Source organism: Agelaius phoeniceus, chromosome 10 (assembly GCF_051311805.1).
Source record: "Agelaius phoeniceus isolate bAgePho1 chromosome 10, bAgePho1.hap1, whole genome shotgun sequence".
In the NCBI taxonomy this organism is placed as follows: domain Eukaryota; kingdom Metazoa; phylum Chordata; class Aves; order Passeriformes; family Icteridae; genus Agelaius; species Agelaius phoeniceus.
In genome coordinates, this window is record NC_135274.1 from 17,880,041 (window position 1) to 17,902,319 (window position 22,279).

The 22,279-nt window shown below is 51.9% G+C and overlaps 1 protein-coding gene and 3 non-coding genes across 4 annotated transcripts; all 4 read right to left on the reverse strand.

Moving 5' to 3' along the window:
* Nucleotides 1-735: 735 nt before the first annotated feature.
* On the reverse strand, nucleotides 736-8,093 carry NCL (nucleolin). Its single transcript, XM_054639383.2, has 15 exons — nucleotides 7,855-8,093; nucleotides 7,105-7,212; nucleotides 6,224-6,515; nucleotides 5,753-5,899; nucleotides 5,286-5,462; nucleotides 5,059-5,142; nucleotides 4,674-4,809; nucleotides 4,295-4,431; nucleotides 3,828-3,954; nucleotides 3,482-3,615; nucleotides 3,005-3,128; nucleotides 2,752-2,897; nucleotides 2,132-2,258; nucleotides 1,460-1,680; nucleotides 736-1,226 (listed from the first exon to the last, which is right to left on the reverse strand). The coding sequence occupies exons 1-15, from the start codon at nucleotides 7,870-7,872 to the stop codon at nucleotides 1,144-1,146; spliced, it is 2,061 nt and encodes a 686-aa protein (XP_054495358.1). The 5' UTR covers nucleotides 7,873-8,093; the 3' UTR covers nucleotides 736-1,143.
* Nucleotides 1,806-1,946, reverse strand: LOC129124700 (small nucleolar RNA SNORA75). Its single transcript, XR_008534884.1, has one exon. It is a non-coding gene; the product is annotated as a small nucleolar RNA SNORA75 (small nucleolar RNA).
* Nucleotides 2,566-2,642, reverse strand: LOC129124703 (small nucleolar RNA SNORD20). Its single transcript, XR_008534887.1, has one exon. It is a non-coding gene; the product is annotated as a small nucleolar RNA SNORD20 (small nucleolar RNA).
* Nucleotides 4,885-4,954, reverse strand: LOC129124702 (small nucleolar RNA SNORD82). The gene has a single exon (XR_008534886.1). It is a non-coding gene; the product is annotated as a small nucleolar RNA SNORD82 (small nucleolar RNA).
* Nucleotides 8,094-22,279: the final 14,186 nt, after the last annotated feature.

The following is a 22,279-nucleotide window of genomic DNA, read 5'->3' on the forward strand; positions in this document are numbered from 1 at the left end:
AGGGCAGGGAGGGTCCCAGCGGTGGCCGTGTGCGAGGAGGGGGGGACAGGCTGACCACGGCCGGAGCTGGCACGGGCCAAATGCCAGGGCAGGGGTAGAGGACACTAAGGGACCCCATACCCAGGAATGCTCAGCTACACAGCCCTGCTTTCTGTGCCTATTTTCTGCATCCACTAGTCTGGGAAAACCATGTACTCCCAACAGCTGCCACTGCAGGGCAGCATGCTCTGCCTGGCTAGAAAAACCAGCCAGTGACCTCTGCCACAGGACTGAGGCCTTTCATCCCCAGCCTGGTGCCTGACCTTGCATGAGGAAGGACAGCAGGCCTGAGTTTGGTTACAAACAAGCAGCCACTTAGCCCAGACTTCTGCTCACAGTTAGGGGCAAGAAGAGACGATTCGGAATGAAGCACAAGAGAAAATACTTGTAGGAGAGAGCAACTGAACTGCAGGCCCTTAGTACAAGATCTGATTTACTTTGTTTAAAAAGAAAGTAGAAAAGCAAATGGCTAGCAAGCACCATCACAGCATCCTCAGTTAAAAAAAAAAAAAAAAGAAGACAGCTTACCTTGACCATCATAATCCTTTCCCCTACTTCCTGCTAACAGCATGCATACACTGCTGGAGCAGAGCAGGACAGAAGCTGCTGCTGTGACACCAATGACCTTAACCCAAAAGAGGGAAGGCTACAGACAGCCTGTTTCTCACAGCCTGGCTTCATTTAGTGGCACAGAAGTAACACGAACCAGTTTAGGTCCTTTAATCTGTCCAAGACAGGGTGCTAAAGCACAAATGATAAAACATTCTGCATTTTTACAGCAAAAATGCTACAGAAGTTTATAGGAAAAAAAAAATTTTTTTACATGGGTAAAACATTATAAATTCAAGACAACTCACAGACAAGGGGTAAATTCCCACATCTATCACTCTTTGTTTTAAAAAGTTCATTTGAACAGGCAAGCAGTCAAAATGGCTTGCTCTCTCTTCCTTGAAATGAAAATTTTATCTTCCAAGTGGCTCACAGTACTGCTTCGCTTCTTGGAATGTCCTCCGAAGGCTCCGCCAAGATCAAAGGAGAATAAAAACCCCCGGAGTCCTTAGAGATAGTCTCGGAGAGCAGGAAAAGGGAAAGGAAAGGGGAAGTTTATTCAAACTTGATCTTCTTCCCTTGTGGCTTGTGATCTCCACCTCCTCCTCTGCCTCCTCGGAAGCCACCTCCTCCTCTACCTAGAAAGAAAATTATTGCAAAAAGCAGAGTTACCACTATAGTATTTATATGCACACAAATATATTGCAGTGCTATATCTATACCACTGCCCTTCCAAACCCATCCTTGCACAGGACAGAAAATAAATTCACATCCAATACTCTCTAGTAGCTCTACACCATAGCTCCAAGAATGGCTTAGGGTTCATTTTGGAGCACACCCCCTCTGAACAGCAGCATTTGCTTCCTCTTACCTCCAAATCCACCTCTGCCACCACCTCTGCCACCAAATCCACCTCTTCCTCCTCGGCCACCTCCTCTGCCACCACGACCACCAAATCCACCGCCACGCTGGAAGTCACCCTTTGGCTTGGCAAAATCAAGGGTCACTTTGTTTCCATCTATCTCTCCATCTTCCATGGCTTCCTTAGCTGCTTTGGCATCTTCTGCAGAGCTGAAGTCCACAAACCCAAATCTAGGAAGCAGGTTACAAGAACAACAGTCAGTCACATTTCACGAGCTGCAGCACCACCTACAGGCTCCTGACAGAAAACCTTTCAGAATCAAACACCAGCACTTCTGCACCCCACGGGATGTGTCACTTGTAGTTCAGCAGTGGCTAATCACAATCGATGGAGCCCCAGTGTGAGTTTGCCAGTACTGTACAGTTAATTTTCTTCTCGTGCGAATCCATCAGCTGCCACGGAGATTTGTTGGCAGGAAGGAGCTCATTGAGAAGAGGTGAGAAGTGAGCATGTGCTGCCCTCCACCAGTGGACCCAAAGCTGTGTGTTCCCTGCTCCCACCCCGTTTACCAGCTTCATAGAACCACCCGCATGAGCGTGAGAAACACCCTGTATTGCAGAGATCAGCTTAAGTGAGGTGCTCTGTAGCACCTGAGCCCAGCCCAGGTGATGTTTAACCCACCCTTTAGATGATCCAGTGTCTCTGTCTGTGACTATTCTTGCGCTTATTGAGCCTTCGAACGATTCTCTTAACGTCTCCTCTGTGGTGTCCTCAGAAAGGCCTCTGACAAACAATGTTTTGCTTTGCTCTGTGAAAAGGGAGCACATTCAGAATTCATTCAGCCTGAGCAAGGCAACCTTCAGCTTCATAACATCACACCCAGCTTGCGTTACTGGCTCCCAGAACAGCTCTTAGGGATAAAGGGATTGTTTGCAAGGAGCAGCTCAAGCACCTGAAGTCCATGGAAACTTTTTCAGGACTGCAGTTAGAGCCTGGCATCAAAGGATTTCCATCAGCCAACCTGATACTGCCAAATTAAGTTTGCTCCACTCCTTTTTTAAAAATAGATGCTTGCACCTTATCAGCAATGATAACAACTCACTGTACAAACACTGCTGGATCAGCACTTGACTATCTAGAGGAATTTAACAATAGTTTCATCAGTATTTCAGATAATCAGTCATCATATCCAGCACACTTGCTTACAATGCTTGGCATGTTTGGTTTTTTTTAAAGCAACCCCAGATTTGCCTGCATGGTGCTCTCCTGCCACAGCTGGAGATCAAACATGGAACACTTACGACTGAATCCTCCTCCTCGTGCGTTTGTGTTCCCTTTCTGTGTACTGAATTCCAGTCTGATTGTTCTGCCTTCAATCTCTGTGTTGTTATAGGAATTAAATGCCTCTCTGGCATCCTCAGTTGTGGCAAAATCTACATATGCATACCTGTGTGGAGAGGAAGATTCCAGTCATCCTGGGAACAACAGGGGATACCTTGGAGGCAAGTCACTAGCAATGCCAGCCTGGGGGATCAAGTGAAAGGCACAACCTACCCTTTAGGCCTGCCCTGGTTGTTCTGTGGCACCTTGATGGAAGAAGCTTTCTTAAACACTTCTTGGAGAGTCTCTTCTGTAGCAGCATACGAGAGGTTGTTGACAATTAGGGTCTTCGACTCTCCTATGGGGAAAAGTCAGTGCTGTTAAGTGCAGGTTTGGAGAAGGAGAATTCTTGTTCTCTAGTTACCAGACTCTGCCAAGGGGTCAAGAATACTCAGTTGCCCTTTCCTCACCTCAAGGTGAGGCACAAAGCAAAATCCAACCCTGTGTTATTCACTGAGACCAGTCACCCCCCTTGTCTGAAACATGCAGTAGAGACAAAGTGCATAGGATGCAGAGCACAAGTCAGGGAAAAGATATGGTATCTTAATCTTCTTGTAGTATTTTAAGTTGGCATACCCCCAGAAACTTCTGAAGCAAGTGGAAATGAATCCTGAATGCCATCTGTATGCATGGTATCAGTATGGAAAGTACCTTTCTGATGTTCTTGCTGGCTCTTCTCACCAGTGAAGTCAATGACCACGGCACGACCCTCAATTTCTGTACCCTGCTTCTCCTCCAGAGCTTTGTTTGCCTCAGCTTCTGTTTTAAATTCAATGTAGGCCATCCTACAACACAGAAAAGAATGTAAGCAAATGCCTCCTTCAAAGACCAACAAAGTATGCGAATGAGGGGGAACAATTTAAAAGAAAAATGCTGCAAAAAGTAGGACAACTAATGCAGCAGGTTCCTTAAGGTAGCCAAAGGACATGTAAGCTTATCAGAATATGCCAAGAGCTAAAGGAACAGCAAACACACAACAGTCCTCTCAGCTACACACCCTTTGCTGCTCCCGTCCTTGTTCATCACTATCCGGACCTCCACTGCATTTTCAAACACCTCCCTGATGTCATCCTCGGTTATGCGGTAGGGCAGGTTCTTCAAAAACAGTGTTCTGGCATCTCTCTCTGCAGAGACAAGTTACTTTCAGGTTACCAGCTAAAAATCCCTCCTCATCTACACTGCCAGTTCAGTGAGACTCAGCAAGTTGATCCAGCAGAAATTAAGAGCAAGCATTCACATTTTCAGAAGCTGCAAAAGCAACTGTAACAAGAGTTAAAGAAACTGCTGTGCTTCTCTTAAGGGCATCAAGTTCAAAAAAACAGGTCCTAAAGTTTCAGAAAGAAACCTATTTCTTCCTCAGCCCTCCCAATATGGACTATTTCTTGGGATCACATTTGCAGATATTCCAGTCTGAACTTGTATATCTGTATGTAAGCGTTTTAGAAACTCCTAATTGGGCCATACCTTTCTTGTCTTCTTTCATAGCTTCCTTGCTCTTTGCTTTTTCCAGTTTGACTTCCAAACCCATTAACTTCTTTCCATTCATCTGGAGAGCTTTATCCAGATCCTCAGCAGATGAGAAGTCCACATAGCCGAACCGCCTGAAAGAACAGCATCCTTGAGGTCTCTGATCCATCTCTGGCAGCAGAGACCACAAACACAAACCTAACACCAGAGAGGTCCTGGCTGGTCAGGTTCCAGGCAAAGTTAAACCCTCACCACTACCAAGCAACCACCCCAGCATCTTGAGGGGAAACCAGCACCAGCACACTTGGACCCCCCTGTGAACAAATTAGTGCCAAATAAAAGAAAATTATCAGCAAAATTCTACTGATGAACTCACCTGGAAGCACCAATTCTGACATCTACAACTTCAATATTCTTCTTCCCAAAGAATTCTCTGAGGCCAGTCTTCAGCTCCTCAAACTCCTTGGTGCAGACCAAATTTCCAACAAATAGAGAGAAAGCTGATGTGGGCCCTTTAAATGAAAAGACAGTAAAATGGTGGTTTAAGGCAGCTTTTAAAATTGGGAGCCAGAGTCCAAACAGCCTTAGCACATCAGTTTTTGCTCAAAAGTGACATCATATTTCAGTATTAAGTCCCTTATAATCATCATTTGTGCTGGAAGCCCCACCCCTGACATCCTGGACCTTCACAGTTACATTCCTCATGCAACAGAGTCCAATCACAGTCCATTAAACAAGCATCATTTGATGATCCCATTTACCATCTGTTTTCTTCTTCTTAGGCTCTGGTGCACTTTTATTGGTCATTTCTTTCTTCCTCTTTCCAGGTGCTTCCTTGACAGGTTCTGTGCCAGAAAAAAAAAAACCAACACTGAAAAATACAGAACTTTTCCTAAACTGAATCAACACAGGAGCATTAATCTTTACATCAGTCATACACAAAACCTCCTGTTACTCAGCAGCTGTAAGATTTTGAACTTTAACTCACTTTCATCTTCACTTTCCTCCTCATCCTCCTCCTCTTCATCATCATCCTCATCATCATCCTCCTCCTCATCTTCCTCATCTTCAGATTCTGCTGCCTTGGCTTTCACTGGTGCAGCCTTGGCTGGAGTGGTTTTCTTCACTGGAACAGGGGCTGTGTCCATAGCTTCATCTTCAGACTCTGAAACAAGATGAGCACAGTATTTAGACAGTTCCACATTAAGTGCCTTTTGAAACTAAGATAACAATATGCTGTTGAGCAAAATGTTTCTCATGCCTCCTGAAATTTGTATGTTCTCAGTCACCAATAGTAAAAAGTTTTACTGACAAGAGTGTAATTAACACCCATTCAACAACATGGACAACAGCAACCAGCTAAAACCAGCTAAGCACACACTGCATCACTCCCATTATCCTTTGAGCTACCTCCCTCCCCCAGGTCCCTCTAAGTGTTTAATAAACATCCTATACCATCCTCTTCGTCATCATCCTCATCATCCTCTTCATCCTCCTCCTCAGACTCCTGCTTTGCTGGCACAGCTGCAGGCTTTTTGGCTGGTACTGCTGCAGGCTTTTTGGCTGCAGGCTTCACAGGCATTGGTGGTTCCTCCTCCTCATCTGCACCAACAGTACCACAAGTCTTTACTACTAAGGTTCAATGAATCAGGTAAAAACTACTTGGAGCTTCCCAAAATTTTGTTCAAAAGTTTAGGAAAGAGCAATCAAGAAACAAGATGTTTTACAGGCTGTGTATAAGGCAGCTGCAGCCCAAGCTCTCCTCCATACTTCACCCATTGCCCACCTCTCCTTCATAACCCCTCTTTAATCAATGAAACCACCCCCCAGTATTAAATCATACAAATCTTTCAATTCCAAAGGTACTCATATTTAATAACTTGATTGAACCATCTTTAGTCCATGTGTATTTCTAAGGTAACTTACCAGAATCTTCTTCATCCTCCTCCTCCTCCTCATCATCATCTTCGTCATCATCTTCATCATCTTCTTCTTCACTCTCCTCCTTCTTGGCATTCTTTCCATTTTTTGCTCCTTTGGTTAGGACAGCAGCCTTTTTAGGAGTTGGAGTAACACCCTTTTTGGGCTGTGGCGTAGCCACAACCTTCTTTGCAGGTGTAACTGCCTTTTTTGCAGGAGTAGCAACTTTTTTGGCAGGAGTTGCAGCCTTCTTGGCCGGGGTAACAGCAACTTTTTGTGGTTTCTTCTGGGGGATCATCTGAAAGACACATTAGTGTAAAACTCATGCTGGCTTGTTTAATCTACCATTACTTCACTATCAGACAAACATACAGCAAGTAAAATCTAAAGAATATCCTTCTGATAGGTTTTGTTAAGTTACTTTAAATGCCCACCCTGATGAATCAATAAGCCCAAACTCAGCTTTTTCATGCTTTCAGGAGCCTACTTATGGAACATCAAAGCACCTCTAAATTCCCTGGTCCTGATCCAAGACCAGTGGTGTATATTAGCATTCAGCATCTTGGAATTTTTACACTTGCACATAAGCAGATGTGACAAATGTCATACTGCTTATTCCTAGACTAATTAGGTACCCACTTGCTTATCAGCTTTGGGACAGCTTTAAGACCCCAACAGTATTTCCAAAAGTCTGGAATTACAGACCTGACATTTTGAGCTATTTTTCCCTATGCTGCTTTAGCCTTATAAAATGCAGTTTATTCTTTAGCCACAGTTTAGTGAGGAACACGGACAGTTTATTGATACGCTGTTACAGTGTAACCCACAACCCTCACGACACTTCTGTAACACGTGCATCCTTTTGACTCCATCTCTAGATCAATCACCTCTTCTCCGCTGCTCTCCTCTAGGTCAGAGGACTCCTCTTCCTCACTTTCCTCGAACTTTTTCGGGGGAGGAGCCATTTTTTTCTGTTTGATCTGATTCTTCGGGGTCTGAAAGAGAGCGGGAGCAGCACGTTTAGCTCCCGTGCTCACCCGGGCTGCCTGCGAGCGCTCGCTCCGGCGGGCAATTGTCCCCACCACGTGGCCGCCCTCTGGCCCCCGCGGCGCTCAGGGGGCCGCCCGGGGGCTGCGGGGTGGCTCCCGCCGGTGTGCGGGGCCTTCCCGCCGGTGTGCGGGGCCTTGCCGGGAGCGCGGGGCCTCTCCCGGGAGCGGGGCGCGCTCCCACGTGCTCGCTGTCCCCGCGCCCCACGTGGCCGCACTGTGACGTAGCCCCACCCCCCCATCCGCGCGCGCTCGCACGCGGGGCCCACCCGCGCCCCTCACACACGCGGACCCCCAACCCCGCACCCCGCTGCCCTCCCGCCCCGCGCCCCCGCCCGCGGCCGCCGCACGGAGCACAGCGGGACAAGGGGGGCTTGAATCCGCTGCCTCCGGGCCCGCGGCCCCTCCCCTCGCCGCCATCTTCACGGCGAGCGAGAGCAGGCCTAGAGCTACCGCGCGGCCCGAGCGCACGGCGGCGAGAAGGCGGCCCGGCTCCCTCCCCCATCCGCCGCCATCCGCACCCGCCCGCTCCGTCATGGCGGCGTCCGCCCGCTGCCCGCCCGGCGGCTGCGACCCCCCCCACGCCCTCACCTTGGTAATCTTCACCATGATGGCGGCGGTGCCTGGCGGCGCAGGGGCGGCGGCTGAGCTGTGTCGGGAGCGGGGCGGGCGCGTCCGGCGGGGCGGCGGCGCGGGGGGATCGGGCCGCGGGCGGGCGGCGGGAGCGGCGGGGACGCGCGGGCGGCCGGACCGGGCACTGACACGAAAGAGCGAGCGCGCGCCCCTTCCGCCCCCTTTGCTAGCCCCGCGCCAGGCTCCGCCCCCACCGCCCCCGCCCCGACCAATCGCCGCGCGCGCCGCGCCGCCCGGCCAATGGCAGCCCCCGCCCCTCGAGCCGCCGCGCCAATCGGCGGGCGCCTTCCAGCCCCGGGGCCGTGCGGCGGGGGGCGAGCGCGGGGGGACACACCGCCCGCCCGGGAGGACTCGGCCGCAGCCAATGGGACGGAGGCAGCTCGGCGCCTGCGCGCTGATTGGGCGGCGAGGCCGGGCCAAGGGCGAGCACGTGGCGGGCGGCGGCCACGTGGTGGGGCCGGGCGGGGGTCCCGGGGGTCCGGGCAGAGACCGGGGGTGTCACGGGTCCCGGGGGTCCGGCAGAGACCGGGGGTGTGACGGGTCCCCGGGGTCCGGGCAGAGACCGGGGGTGTGACGGGTCCCGGGGGTCCGGGCAGAGACCGGGGGTGTCACGGGTCCCGGGGGTCCGGGCAGAGACCGGCGCCGGGAGAGACGCTGCCATTCCCCGGCAGTCCCGGCTGCCCCGGCCGGCCCTGCGGCAGCTCGGCGTCTGGCGTGCAACTGTGCCCGGACACGCTTTTGCCTTCTGCTTTGGGACTGGGTTCGCCCCGGCGCTGTCCCTGCCACCCATTCTGCCTGGCCCCGCGTCCCCTCCCCGACCCGCGGGAGGATCTAAGCACCCGTGGACCGCTCGAAGAAGCGTCCGTGGGAGCCGGTCAGTGTGCTGCTGCTGCTGCTGCTGCTGCTGCTGAGGTTGCAGTTGGCACAGGAGCGCTCTGCAGTTGCCGTCCTCCACTGCTTCAGGCTGGGAGAAAAGGCCCAAAGTGGAAGAGAAAAATAAGCCTGAGCTTGCCTGATGGATGCTTTTGAATTCAGTCACTGCAAGAAGACACCACCTTTCTCCCTGTGGAATTTTCCCCCGGTGGGTATAAAGTCGGGGTAGAAATGACCCCAGGGCAGAATTGGTACCCCTGTTTCACTTGTCACTCTGCTGGCACGGGTGGGTGCTGCCTTGCCCCTGCCTGACAGAGCAACCTCCATTGCTGGGGTTTCCCCAGTGCCTTACTTCCCCTACCACTTCAAACTGGGCACTCAGCCAGCTCCTGGGGGCTCCTGACTCAGCCATGGGTGACTCGGAGCAGTTTGCTCTTCCAAGGCCTACTTGAGATAAGCACCTGACTTGAGGAACATGAGATCCTAGAGAGCCCTAGAATAAAAATGCAGACTCTCAATGAATGCTGTCCTTCACTGATGCCCTTGAGGGCACCCCCCAGGATTGTTCAGTGCCACCTGAAGCAAGGGACACACTGTGGGTAAGGCAACATACCTGGCCCTAGGCTGTCCTAGTGCCTCTTTCTCCTCTGCTGGGTAAGAGAGGCAGTTTCCAGGCAAGCTGAGCCATAGTTAAAGGCACCTGCTCACTCAGAGGGGATGAGATCAATCAGCCTCTCCAGGAGTAAGCCAAGCCTGTGGAGAGCCTGCCACCATCAGCCAGTATGGGGAGGGAAGGAGCTGGAATGGAGTGGGATAGTGCCCCTGTTCCAGCCCTGGTCACATGCATGCAGACAGATGGGGATCCCACCTGGAAAAACCCCTTGTGTAGGGCAGCTGGGCCCTGCCTGTGAAATAGCAATGCCTGGCTCATGTCCCACTGTGTCCCCAAGTGGGGACAGTGCATGGGGGAAGCAGTGACACAGACCAAGTGTGGTCCAAGGGGATGCAGAGGGATGGAATGCAACACAGAGAGACCTGAAAGTGATTTTTAACTGTCTGAAGCAAGAGCTGATTGCACTCTCCTCACCATGCATGTAGTGCAACAAAAATCGTGTACCATGACTGCTTGAACAGTTCTGCTGCCTGTGCTGGGGCTGGCCTTGGTTCCTCCACGTGCTGTGGGAGGCTGGTTTGTCATGAGAAAGGTACAACTGTAGCTTTGCTTTAGCCAGGGGCAGTTTTGGCAGCTGGGACACTGCATGTGTCCAGTGGCAGTGCCAGCAGTGGGATCTGCACAGGGCTGGGCTGGCAGCAGGCCAGTCTTGGTTCCCAACCCTGGCAGGGGACTTCTCAGTATGGCCTGTGTTCTGTCCCTTTCCCCAGCAGTGTGTTGGAAGCTTGTCCTTGCCTCTGGCATCTCTGAGGCTGCAGCAGAACCCAGCATTTGGGGAAAGGAGCACAGCAGCACCTTGTGCAGAGGAGTGAGAACCAGCACTGCCCATGGGACTGTGTAATCCATGCTCTGGATCAATCCATGCTCCATGTCAATCCATGCTCTGTGTCCATCCATGCTCTGGATCAATCCATTCTCCATGTCAATCCATGCTCTGTGTTAATCCATAATCTGTGTCAATCCATGCTCCATATCAATCCATGCACAGTATTAATCCATTCTCCATATCAATCCATGCTCTGAGTCAATCCATGCTCTGTATCAATTCATGCTCTGTATTAATCCATGCACTGTGTCAATCCATGCACTGTATTAATCCACACTCTGCATCAATCCATGCTCCATGTCAATCCATGCACTGTTATCCATGCACCATTGAGCAGGTCTGGATATGGCCCAACCCTGCCAGCTGCTGTTGTGGCCAAAAAGGGCCCAGGATACTGCAGAGAGGAAAGCAGCCAGGACTTTGCAGATGCCAGAGTTTAGGCTGGGCTGCTCCCTGTATCCTATGTGTGGCCAGGATTTTACAGCCCTAGCACTGGGCAGGATGATGCCAGAGTGGAGCAAGGCCAGCCTTTTTCTGGGACACACCACATTGCAGGGCTGTCCCTGCTGTGGCACTGCACAGCCCAGCTCCTCTGCAGGCAGCTCCAGGAATTTCAAGGCCAAGGGAAGTCTCACAGAGAAGCATCAATGAGAAGGGTAATTAGGCCAAAATAGCAGGTTTGTCAGCTCCATTTGTGCAGTAAATATACTTCAGGTCCTTTTATGGCTGTCTCTTGACGTTGCATGTCAGTGGCTAGGGAGTGTTGATATAATTCCACAGTTAAAGAGAATTTAGCTGGTTCAGTGGAGACCCCAGGAGGGATTTGCCATAGATTCTCAGTTTCTGGCATGGCAGACGCTCACCCCTGTGCTTTTCCCGAGCCCTGCAGCGCTGGGAGCACCATACCCGGCTGCTGCTGCCCAGGGCTGGGGGGAGCTGGGCTGCGGGGCCAACGCGCTCCCCAAAATCCAGGAGAGTTGGGTGGCCAGCCCGAGTGGGAGCCCCGCAGGAATCACAGATGAGGTGAGTTCCAAACGTCCCGTTCAGCCTGTGGCCGGTCGCGGCTGCGTGTTTCCACTAGATGGTGACAAAAGGCTGCGCGTCCCGAGCGAGAACCCGGGGACACCCGGCTCCCCCAGCGCCTCCCTGGGCGCAGCGGAGCGGGACATCCCGCCCTGCCTCCTCCGTCGCTCCCGGGACATCCCGGCGTGCATTTGGTACGAGCAGCAGCCAAGTGCAGGCGGGAGGGGAAAAGTTTTACCTGTGGCTGGTGCAGGCGTCTGCTGCCAAAAAATTGTCTCCAGCAAACACCCAGGGGGTGCTCAGACAAGGGGAAACGAGCTAGAAAAGCAATGAAACGTGTCCCTGAGCACCCCAGTGTGACATCACCTGCTATGTGGTCTGAGCAGTGGCATGGCTAAGGTGACAGAAAACAAAACAAACAAACAACTAAACAAACAAAAACCCCTACCAAAACCCACTATAAAAGCAAATTTACAAATCCCAGGTCTGGGTGCTACTCAAAACTTCTTGAATAACCCCGTGTTCCACTGTCAAATCCTTTTCTCCTCTTGGTGCCCACCTCACCCCACCATGGTGCTCCTATGCCAGCAGGTACCACAGCTGATGGATGGTGACACAGCAGCACCAGGCACTCAGGGCTTGGCCTCTCTCTTCCCAACTGCACAGTTCCCCAGGCCCTGATTAATGCAGGACAGAAAATGAGATGGGGCTGTGTAGCAGTCTAATTAAGTATTTTCTTCATTATCCCTGTCTGTGCCAAGAGGAGAGTCCTCAAGGATGACGAGTATGAAGTGGGTGCAGGGCTTGCTGTGACAAATGGCACTTAATTCAAGTAGTCACAGACAAGTGCATGTCCTCTGCCTTGAAATGGGCAGCTGGGACACGCTGGCCTGCAGAGATGAAAGTCAACAGTGCCTGGCAGAGTATGGGATTTCTTCTCTGGGGAGTATCCTTTCTTCAGGTGGGATGCTGCAGGAACTGGCATGGGCCCCTGGAGCCAGGCATGCCCATTGTCACTCTGGCAGAGGCTGGGTGATAACCCAGCACCTCTCTGTGCCATTTCCTGGGGTTCATGGACGAGGAAGCCTGCAGGTGACACTCACAGAGAGTTTTGTACATGCAGATTTAGTCTCCACATGACCTCCAAGAATTCCTTGTAGTGATAATTTCTGGTACACTGAAAAGGAGGTGTTTGTTTCCAGAAGGAGCCAATTCCCCTAAGATGTCTCTTCTGGCAGGCCAGTTCCTCTCCCCAACACCCCTGACCTGGAGCAGGCAGAAGGATCTTGTGGTCTGCTTGTGAGCCTCCAGCAAGCCCACAGAGCCACCCAGAGCCTCCCAGCCAGGTGGGCTCCCCTCTGGATCTGCTCAGCAGGAGACAAGTGCAGCCCTGGAAAAAAGGATGTGTGAGGGAAAAGTGGGACCGGAAGAGGACTTGCAGCAGGTGTGAGATAAAGAAGACACACCAGGGGAATGTGGAGCAATTTGGGTGGTGAGAGGAGACCTTGGGAGCACCCTTCTCTCTCTATTGGAGTAGAGAAACTCCAAGTGGAGAAAGTCAGTGAGATGGGAGTAGGCAGGCATGTTGAAGCAATGCATGCAAATCCTTTATAAGCCAGGGGAGGCCAATCTGGAGCAAAGCTACAGGTGATCCCAGTTCAGCAATGCCAGGCCAGCAGCCAGAGCCCGTCACACTTCCATGCAACTGCACATCTTCCTGCATTGTCCTGCAGCATTTGGGAAGGCTTTCCAGGAGCTCTGTGGAGACAGCCCAGAGGAGGAAGCTCCTCTTTGCATTGGGCATTTCTGTGCATCCTATTCATCTCCCAGAGCTGGGGCAATAGGGAATAGAATCCAGACAAGCACTGGGTCTCCAGGGATGGCTGTCAAGGCATTCAGGTAAAACATCTGCACACTCTTGTGGCTTAGCACATCTGCCCCTTGGTACAGCCCATGGAGCAGTGACCTGGGGCTTTGTCTCTGTTCCCATTTTACCTGCTGGAAGCTCCCTCTGCTCCCAGGCCTGTGTTGGGCTATTTCCATTTCACGGCAGCTCCTGGGCACAAGGCCAGTGGAAGGCAGACGCTCTGCCTGGAACAAATCCAAACCAGGGGATTTTTTTTTTCCTTTATTTCCTTCTCAAAAAAAAAAAAAAAAAAAAAAAAAAAAAAAAAAAAAAAAAAAATTGAATCTTTGTTGAGCTCAAACTGGAAAAGCAGGAGTCTCTCCTCACTCCCCGTATAAGGTCACCAGATTGATCCCCATATACCATTCACTTAAGAATTGAACTCAATGATTCTTGTGGGTCCTTTCCAACTCAGAAGATTCTGTGATATCAGTTTATTTTTGTGTTTGTATCTGAGTGAGGGGGTGAGCTCATCCCTGCTTGGGAGCCACATGCCCCCCTCACTCAGCAAAGGCAGTGGGCAGCATGGCATGGTGAACCTGGGGCTGCCCCCTATCCTCACCTCTAGCACCAGAACAGAACCAAATAACATCAGGGAGAGCAGAGCCACAAACACACACGTGTCCCCAGTATAGCATGTCCCAGTCTCTGCCAGGGAGCAAGAGCCAAAACTGCTTTAGGAAACAGGCATCAGTGCCAGTGGGAAATGCTGGCTGGCTTCTTAGGCTCAGTGGAAAATGTTCTATCATTCCCCTGAGAGCTTCTGTCCTGTGCTCTCCCAGCTAAAGTTGCCCACTGAGCCTCATCCATGGAATTTGCAAAGGCCCTGTCCCAGCTTGCTGCTGAGAGGGAACAGCCACCCCAAGGGCTCTCATGGTTCCATGGTCCAGCCATGGGCTGGGCTTTTTAGAAAGGGTTACTTTGCACTTGACTGTGCCTGCAGAGCTGAAGGACCAGGGCTGGTGTCAAGGTGTACAGACCACCTGTGAGCCTGGGAGAAGTCAGAGCTTGGGAGCTGGGGAGACTGAGCCCATCCAGATTTCACCATCCATCTGCTCCCCTGCAGCAAGCTCCATCAAAAGGAGGTCAAAAGTAAGAGCTGAAAGTGCTTTTCCAGCCCAGACCACTCTCAGACTCTTTGTGCCTCATCGCAGCAGCACACTGGGCTGTTTCACTTACCAGCTCTCACCACAGAAATTCCCACTTGCAGGATGTGAGATAAAACCATGGCTTTGAAACTTCCTACGACCATAGTTAAAAATAAGACTCAGAGCAATAATTTCCCCACTGTTGGTGCCTCAGACCTGAAAAACCTAGTCCTGAACGACCCAGTGGTGTCTCATTTAACTGGGCAAGCTGTGATCATGATGTCTGCATCCTGGGAGGGAGGCAAGAACATGGTTTCTTGGGGAAAAGTCTTCTCCTTCCCATCCTGTGCAAGCCATCAGCTCATCTCCCTGTGTACAAAAAGGCAGAGGAAGCTTAAAGCAGACTGAAAATTACACTGAGAATTGCACTGCATCTCTCCTGCTCAGTTTTAATTGTAGAGCAAAGAAAGCAGCCCATCGATTCATCCCGCTGGGTAATTAAATGCTTAATGCTATTGACTATAAAGACATTATGGTTCAGCAGCCCAACACTAATGCATTAATAATCACTTATATCATGGCTAGAAAGGGGCACGAGCTGCTCCTGAGGAGCACCAGAGTAACATGGGATGAGAGCAACAGTGAAAAACCTCAGGGACTGAATTAGTGCTGTGACAGCCTCAGGAGGGAGAGCTCATCCCAGGGAGCAGGGGAAACAGGGAAGGGCCAGCAGGACCATGGAGGAGGGGGCAGCCCCTACCCCAGGGAAATCCCCCTGGCCATGGCAGTGGGAGGGAAGTGGGCTCTGAGCATCAGTGCTGCCCCCAGCACAGCTCTAGGATGCTGTCAGCCATGGGATCAGGAAGATGAATCTGAGCAGTTCAACCCTTTTATAACAAGCCATGGCAAAGGCAGAGAACGTCTGCCCACCTCCTGCCAGGCTCTCCATTCCCAGTAATTAGCCGTCTGCTTTAGCCTGTTTATTATGCACATGATGTGGAGCACAGGGCAGAGCCTACACATTGCCTGGCATTAAGCACATAAAAGTGAGCTGAGTGAGCACTGCTCCAAGCTGGAGAGGCTGATTTGCCTGCTGGGAGAGGCAGAGTCAGCCCTCAGAACGTGCTGTGCTGCTGTGCTGGTGGCTACGGTGCCCTTCCTCAGGGGAGGTCTCACCAGTGAAGGATGGAGGCTGCCCTGCCTCCCACCTGCAGGGACCTCAGAGCCCAGCACAGGCCAGGAATCCCATGTGCTGTGGACAGGGGAGATGCTTGAGGGCCATTTATAGAAGATGGAGGAAGGAAGGAAGGACCTGCAGCATCACGGGGAGAGCAGCAACCCTTCTCAAGACCATCCCTCTGCTGAGTTCTTCTCCACCTCCCCAGGATCGAGGTACTGTCCCTCCAGCCATGGCACACTGGGTCACCCCACCTGCAGCCCCTTCAGGGACACAGCAGACATGGCCTAAAAAGCCACCAGAGACAAAATTTCCACCTAAGCTCTCAAACCCGTGTCAACAACCCCCTGCCCAAGGATAAGGGGAGCCTGCACAGCCCTTCCTGACCCCCAGCATGAAAACCAAAAGCACTTGCAATTTTCTCTGAGCAAATCCAAGTACAGATCATGCTGTCAAATCCTTATTTGATTTGTTTTTCTGGTGGCTCTGCTCCATTTGCCTTCATTACTTTCTCTGCCCTGTGCCATAGTCCAATAATGCAGCATCTGCCCAATAAAAGGTCCAGGAATATGATTTACAAGTAGTTGGCACCTCCTGCCTTGTCTGGGAGGGCAGGCTCCCTGGGTACACTGCCGACTGGAAAAGTGGATTTTACAGTCATTCTCAGTGGGATAAATAACCTCTGAGCACTGTTTGTAGCTTGATTTATCTTTGTGAGGTTGCAGTTCTCCCAGACATTTGATTCATGGTTTGAAATTGAACATCTCTAAGTATATTTCTTTACAGAGTCTTAAAAAAAATAAGTCTGGAAAGAAAGAAGGGAAGGTGCTTTTTTTACAGCCCCAGGGATGAGGAAGAAGGTGTCTCTGGTGCTTTGGCTATATCTGAGCCTGGGGAGAAGGAGCACTGGTGCTCCCAGTGTCCCACTCCCCAGGTAAGGCAGCCCTGGCTGGGTGAGCTGCTGCATTTCCTCTAGAAAAGCCTCTCTGAGACTGAGAATACACCCCTGTGTTGGTACATATGTGTGTGTGTACAACAGCCTCAGTAAGGGATTGTTGTTGGGTTATTATCCATCTGTATAAGATGGGAGATGCTCACCCTTCAGACCAATCTCAGCTCCAAGGGTAGGTGGTTTCCTACTACAACCACGGGCTTTTGGAATAGGGTTAAACTGTTATATTTCCCAGCTATGTCTGCCCAGAGACAATCAGCACAGAGACAAAAATCTTGCTAGAGATTACCTTTAAATCCTACTGTCACACTCACCCCACCCCACTGGGTGCAAATGGGTGCTTTTCAGCCCAATTGTTACCACTTACTGTGTTTTGTTTCTTTTAGCTTTTTGCTGCTGCACATCTAATTCAACCATCCTTGCCTGAATCAGTAGAAATGCATCTTATCTATCTCCCTTCCTCCATGGGAAGGGCCTGAAGGAGTCCTCACCCAGCCCTCATCTTGCAGATGATGCTTGAGCACAGCACTTGCTGCTGTGTTTCAGGGTCCTGCCAGATGGACTCACCGCCTGTTGGTCGGGATTGCCACGGAAAAATAGGAACCAAACCCAGCTCCAACCATTTGCTTTTCCATCTGTGCAGGGAGGTTGTTGAAATACAGAGAGGCTTGGAGCTGACGCCAGGATAAGTTTGGAGAAGTGAAGAGCTGTAGAGAGATGTGGATCTTCCTTTAGCCAGAGCAGAAATCACTGGAAAACACCAGAGGGGCAAAAAAGTCATCCTGAGCCTGGCATTGCTGGCTGGCTCCCAGGATGGCTTGGGGCTGTAGGTGTGGGAGATAAGAGCAGAGCAGGCAGCAGCAATATCCTCCTGCTCCTTATTAATACAGCACTGAGGCTTGATGGGTCTCCTAAATTATCATGTCTTTCTTGTCATTAACTTGATTTCTTTCTGGTGACAGCAGCAGCAAATTGGCCCCAGCTGCTCTGAGCAAGGGATGAGAAATTAAAAGGAATTAAACAAGCCAAGTGCTGGAGGGGTTGGTGTGCAGGGGAGGGGTGCTTTGGGCCAGAGATGGATGAGGAGGGGGGATGGGATCATGGGATGGGATCATGGGATGGGATGGGATGGGATCATGGGATGGGATCATGGGATGGGATGGGATCATGGGATGGGATGGGATGATGGGGGTGGTTGGAAATGCCAGGAAGGGAGAAATGGGCTCAGGGCTCGTGCTTCTCCCTGCAAGCAGGACACTGAAAAGCAGGTGCCTGCCACAGTCAGGCCTGTCTGGGGAGGGAACAGCCCTGTGTGAGCTGAGGCTGCCATGCAAGAGGACACATGGGAGCCCCTCAGGGATTCCCCCTCCAAGGAACATTCCCTGCCTGGGGATGAAGGAGGACAGTGCTGCTGAGCTTCTTTGCAATGGGTACAAGCAGGTCTCAGGCAGCAAGGAGTTTTTATCATCTGTCCTGGAAGAGGCCAGGCACAGGAACTGAGGAAAAACAGATCTATGTCTGTGTCTCCATTTTCTGCCACCTGTTGGCAGCTCTTGCCCCTGAGGCACTGCCTGCCCTGCCAGGGCGTGGAGACGATCTTGGAGAACCAGTCCATCAGTCTCTGCCAAATACCTGCTGGGAACCTGTGTCCTCCCATCCTGGCAGCCCCAGGGTGATTGCGGTGTGAAATGCAGCTTTTGGCCTGGCTTGTAGCCCCAGGGCCAGCTGGAGCCATCCTGTGCCTGATGCAGGCTCCGGGGGTGGGCAGGAGGGGATGTCTCATGCTCAGTCTCAGCATCCTCAAAGTGAGATGGTCATTAATGTGACACAGTCACTCCACCCGCCCGGGAAAGATAACAAGAAAGATGAGTTTGGCCTCCCAGTCGTCTCAGACAGCTTTCTCCAATGTGCCACATTAAATAGTCCTGAACTGAAAAGACAAACTTGCCCTGGCTGCCGTGATAAGCACAAAGAGTGATAAACCCACGTAATTAAAGTCTGCCACTGTAATAACGTTGCAGCAGAGACAGCTGGAGCCTAGCCCTGAGCCTGGGTCCATACCTTGGGTTTTACTTGTTCTCATTCAAACTTACTTTGGAGAGATTCAGCCCAAGCACTGCCGGGTGCCAGGAGGGAGGGAGGGAGGGAAATGCCATCTGGGCATGGTGCAGTGCAGGAACCAGGGCTGTTGTTCCCTTCCTGGCTGTAACACAGAGAAGTCCTTAGCAGAAGTAAACACACTCAAAACCATATTTGAAGAGGAGCTGACCTTATAGAAAAGCACATGGTTCATAAGAAGGCATTTCCCCTTGAGGTACTACACCCTTGCCCTTAGAAGCCTGGGCAGAGACAATAGGGACTGGTCAGGGACCAGTTCCACTGGTCCTAAATATGTAGAACACCAGATGAAAGTTAGCTTTTTCCAGTCTGGCCTTCCCAGCCTTCCTCTTCATGCTGGAATTTGCTCTACCCCAATAAGACCCAGAGGGCTGATGCCCCCTCATCCACCACATCCCAGCCAGGGCAGCAGGGCAGCCCCTGGGATGTGTGTGCTGGGGGCCCTGAGCACAGCCTGTGGGGCTGTAGGGAAGCCCTTTGCAGACTGCTGTCCTCCAGGTCAGTCTCAGGGCCCTGAGCCCAGTCCCCCAGTCCTGCCAGCAGTCACAGCCAGCTGTTAGCAGTCCCCCTTGCCCCAGAGCTCAGCCATCCAGCCAGCTTTAATCCACTGACTGCAGTGCTAATTATCTTTCCTCACTTTCATTTTTTAACCAAAGTGTTCCCATGAACAAAATTAAGCATCACACAGGCTTCTCTGACATAAATTCTGCCATCTTTAGCAACCACAGTTGCTACAGGAGAAGATGTGGGCTAGCCCCTCTCTCTCTTCTAACCCACTGTGGTGGGGTTTTAACCCTGCCCCAGCTGATGCCTGTGAAAGGTGCCCAGTGGCTTTAATTGTCCCTGCTGGCCTGTGGGGAAGGGCACAGTGCATGGCACCTCTGTCCTCCCCCTCACCCTGCCAGCAGAACAGTGGGATTTCAGACATGGAACAGCACACAGTCCTTCACTTCTTGGAGATGCCCTTTGTCCCTCTGGCTCTAATGTTTCCCCCCCTGTGTGCCCCAAGAGAGGTGGGGTGCAGGGGCCCATCACTTCCCTGCACGTGGCCTCATCCCTGCAGGGCTGTTGGGTTTGCTGTGACATGGAGGACACTGTCCCTGGTGCAGGTGACAGTCCCAGTGCACCACTGCTGAATCAGCCAGAGCACCCAGAGCTGCACCTGAGCTCCTCCACCAGGCCCTTGGCTGGGCTGTGCTCCCCACCCTGCCCTTCCCAGCCTCCCTGCAGTGCCTGCCTGGAAGCTGTGGGATTTCTGTGAGAATCCACTGAGGAGCCAGGCAGGAAGAGGGGCTGCCTCTGATATGGGCCTAAAAACTGAGCTCAGAGGTGTCCCTGAGGAGCAGAATCAAATTCTACATATGCACACCAGGGGCTGAACTAGAAAACATTCAAAGGTCCCTTCCAATCTGGACTATTCCATGATTCTGTGATTTCTTGCTGTCTGTCTTCCTGCCTATCTTGTGCTGCCCATCACCATCTGCAGGCACTATGTGTTGGCTTTTCACCACCACCACTAGCCTGGAATAAGGGGAACAAATGAAATATGGTTTGAAAAGCACCCTGAGCTCAAACCCATCACAGTTTCCTGACATGTACATTTTCCTGCTTCCCTCCTCCCCTAACAAAGGTTGGGATCTTGCTGGGAAAGGCTGCTGTGCTGCACCCATGGCTGTGCAGCCCAAACCTGCCCCCCTGCCCAGCCCTAGACAGGGACTGCTCATTCCCAGGCTCACAAGGGCTTTGCCAAATTCACACTGCAGCAGTTTCCCCTATCCCATGGCTGTGTGAAGGAAAGGAAAAACAACTCTTCCCTTGAAACCATTTTCCCTTGAAAAGGGGCAGCAAAAAATCCACTGGCACACTCTGGAGCCATTTATCATGGCTACAGATACACAAGGCAAGTGCTGTAAAACTCGAGTTTGGCTCTGTAAAGGAAAAAAACCCACCCCATGCTTGTTGCAAATAATCACAGCACAAAAAAAAAGCCTTACAAGGCTGGGGCAGCCTCATAGATGAATTGCTTTTTAATCCCCAAAGCTATGGTGATAAATCTTTTCACTGGGAGCTCTGGAGACACTGTGTCACTCAGGGCATGCAGCAGCGTGGGGGGAACAGCTCCAGGAGCTGAGCTGGCACAGGGGGCAGGAGGGCTCCTGCAGCCAGGAGCAGGTGATGGGGCAGGAGCTGGCAGTTGGACAGAAGCTGCTGTAAGTCTGGGAGGACAGATGGACAAGTTTTGGGGAACAGCTCTTCAGAAACAAAGTGTTTGGAGAGGAGATGGTGGCATGGAGCCCAACCTGACCACGTGCTCCATATTGCAGGGACAGAGAGATGCTTCTCCCAGCTCTGAGCAAAGACACAGAGCAATGGCATCCACACACTCCCTGCATCTCCTGGCCCCTCAATTTACCTCTACTCTGACCCATCTGGGGTCCCTTGGGCTCTGAAGTATTTATTGGACTCCCAGGCAGTGTTTTGGAATGCTCCTTCAGCCCAACCATCCTGAAGCACCAGTCACTCCCCCTGGCCAGTTACAGGGGTGGGAGCAGTGGGAACAGCTTGCCCATCCTTGCCTTCCCCATCCCACAGGGCCCTTTGCTTCTAAATCACCTCCCTGGGAAGGATAATCCCTCTCATTTATCCTGGGAAGGTGGCAGGGGCCAGGCTGGCCCTGAGGGCTCAGGGCAGTGGGGAGCATCAATCTTGGAGCAAACAGTTCCATAATTCCCTTCCTGGGGGCTGCACTGAGCCTGAGGCAGGGAGGAGTCCTCAACCACCGCCTTCCCAGTGGTGGAGAGGTGTAAAATGCTCTTCATGAAACCATTCTCCCTGAGGAGATCAGTTCCTTCTTTATTAGGTTTCATGCATTCATTAATTACAGGATTTAATTAACAGACTTGCCCAGCAGCCTTTGAGTCCAGCATCTCTTGGGAGCTGGCATGTGGTACCCAGGAAGTCTCCACATCATCAAAACCCAGCCAGGGGAGCAAAGTCTGCCCATACATCTCCACCCAGGAACTGCCACCAGCCATGCTGCAGCTCCATCTCTGACAAGGTTTGGGGTGCTTTGCAGGGTGATCCTGGCCCAGCTGTGCACGTGGAGTGCGTGGTGGGGCAGCCCCAGCACCACCACCCAATACATCAGGGCTTGGGCTGCATATTCCCCTTGTGTGTCTCAGAGAGGAGAATTTGGGGCCACCAAGGAAGATGGAGAGCCCCAGGTCAGGAGATGTCTGAATTTGGGGTCACCAAGGAGGATGGGGAGTCCCAGGTTCTGGGCAGCTGGGAACACAAGGCTGGGTAAAGGCAAAGGCAGTGCCTCACCTTTCTGGCTGCTCTGGACTCCATCCCAGCTGTGCTGCAACCAAGGATGCTGCAAGAAAAGCCCTGGGAACACACACTCTGACACAGACTGACACTGGCCAAGGCACTGGAGCTGCAGCAGCCCCAGCTGTATCCCTGCACAGCCTGCCTGCTCAGGGACAGCAGGACAAGTTTGCCCTCGTGGAGCACGAGGGACCCAAAACTCCACACGGGCGTCTGTCACTGCATTATAAAATACTATTGACTGCCTATTAAAAAGCCATTCCCTGGAGATTTGTGGCTGAGGAAGCAGCTGGGTGAAGTGAGACAGGGCAATAATGGCCATCAAGGAGGCATCAGTCACATCCACCCACACAGCAGCCACAAGGGGCCCCACATGGCTGCCAGGGTGCTGTGCCCTGCCAGGACCATCAAGGACAG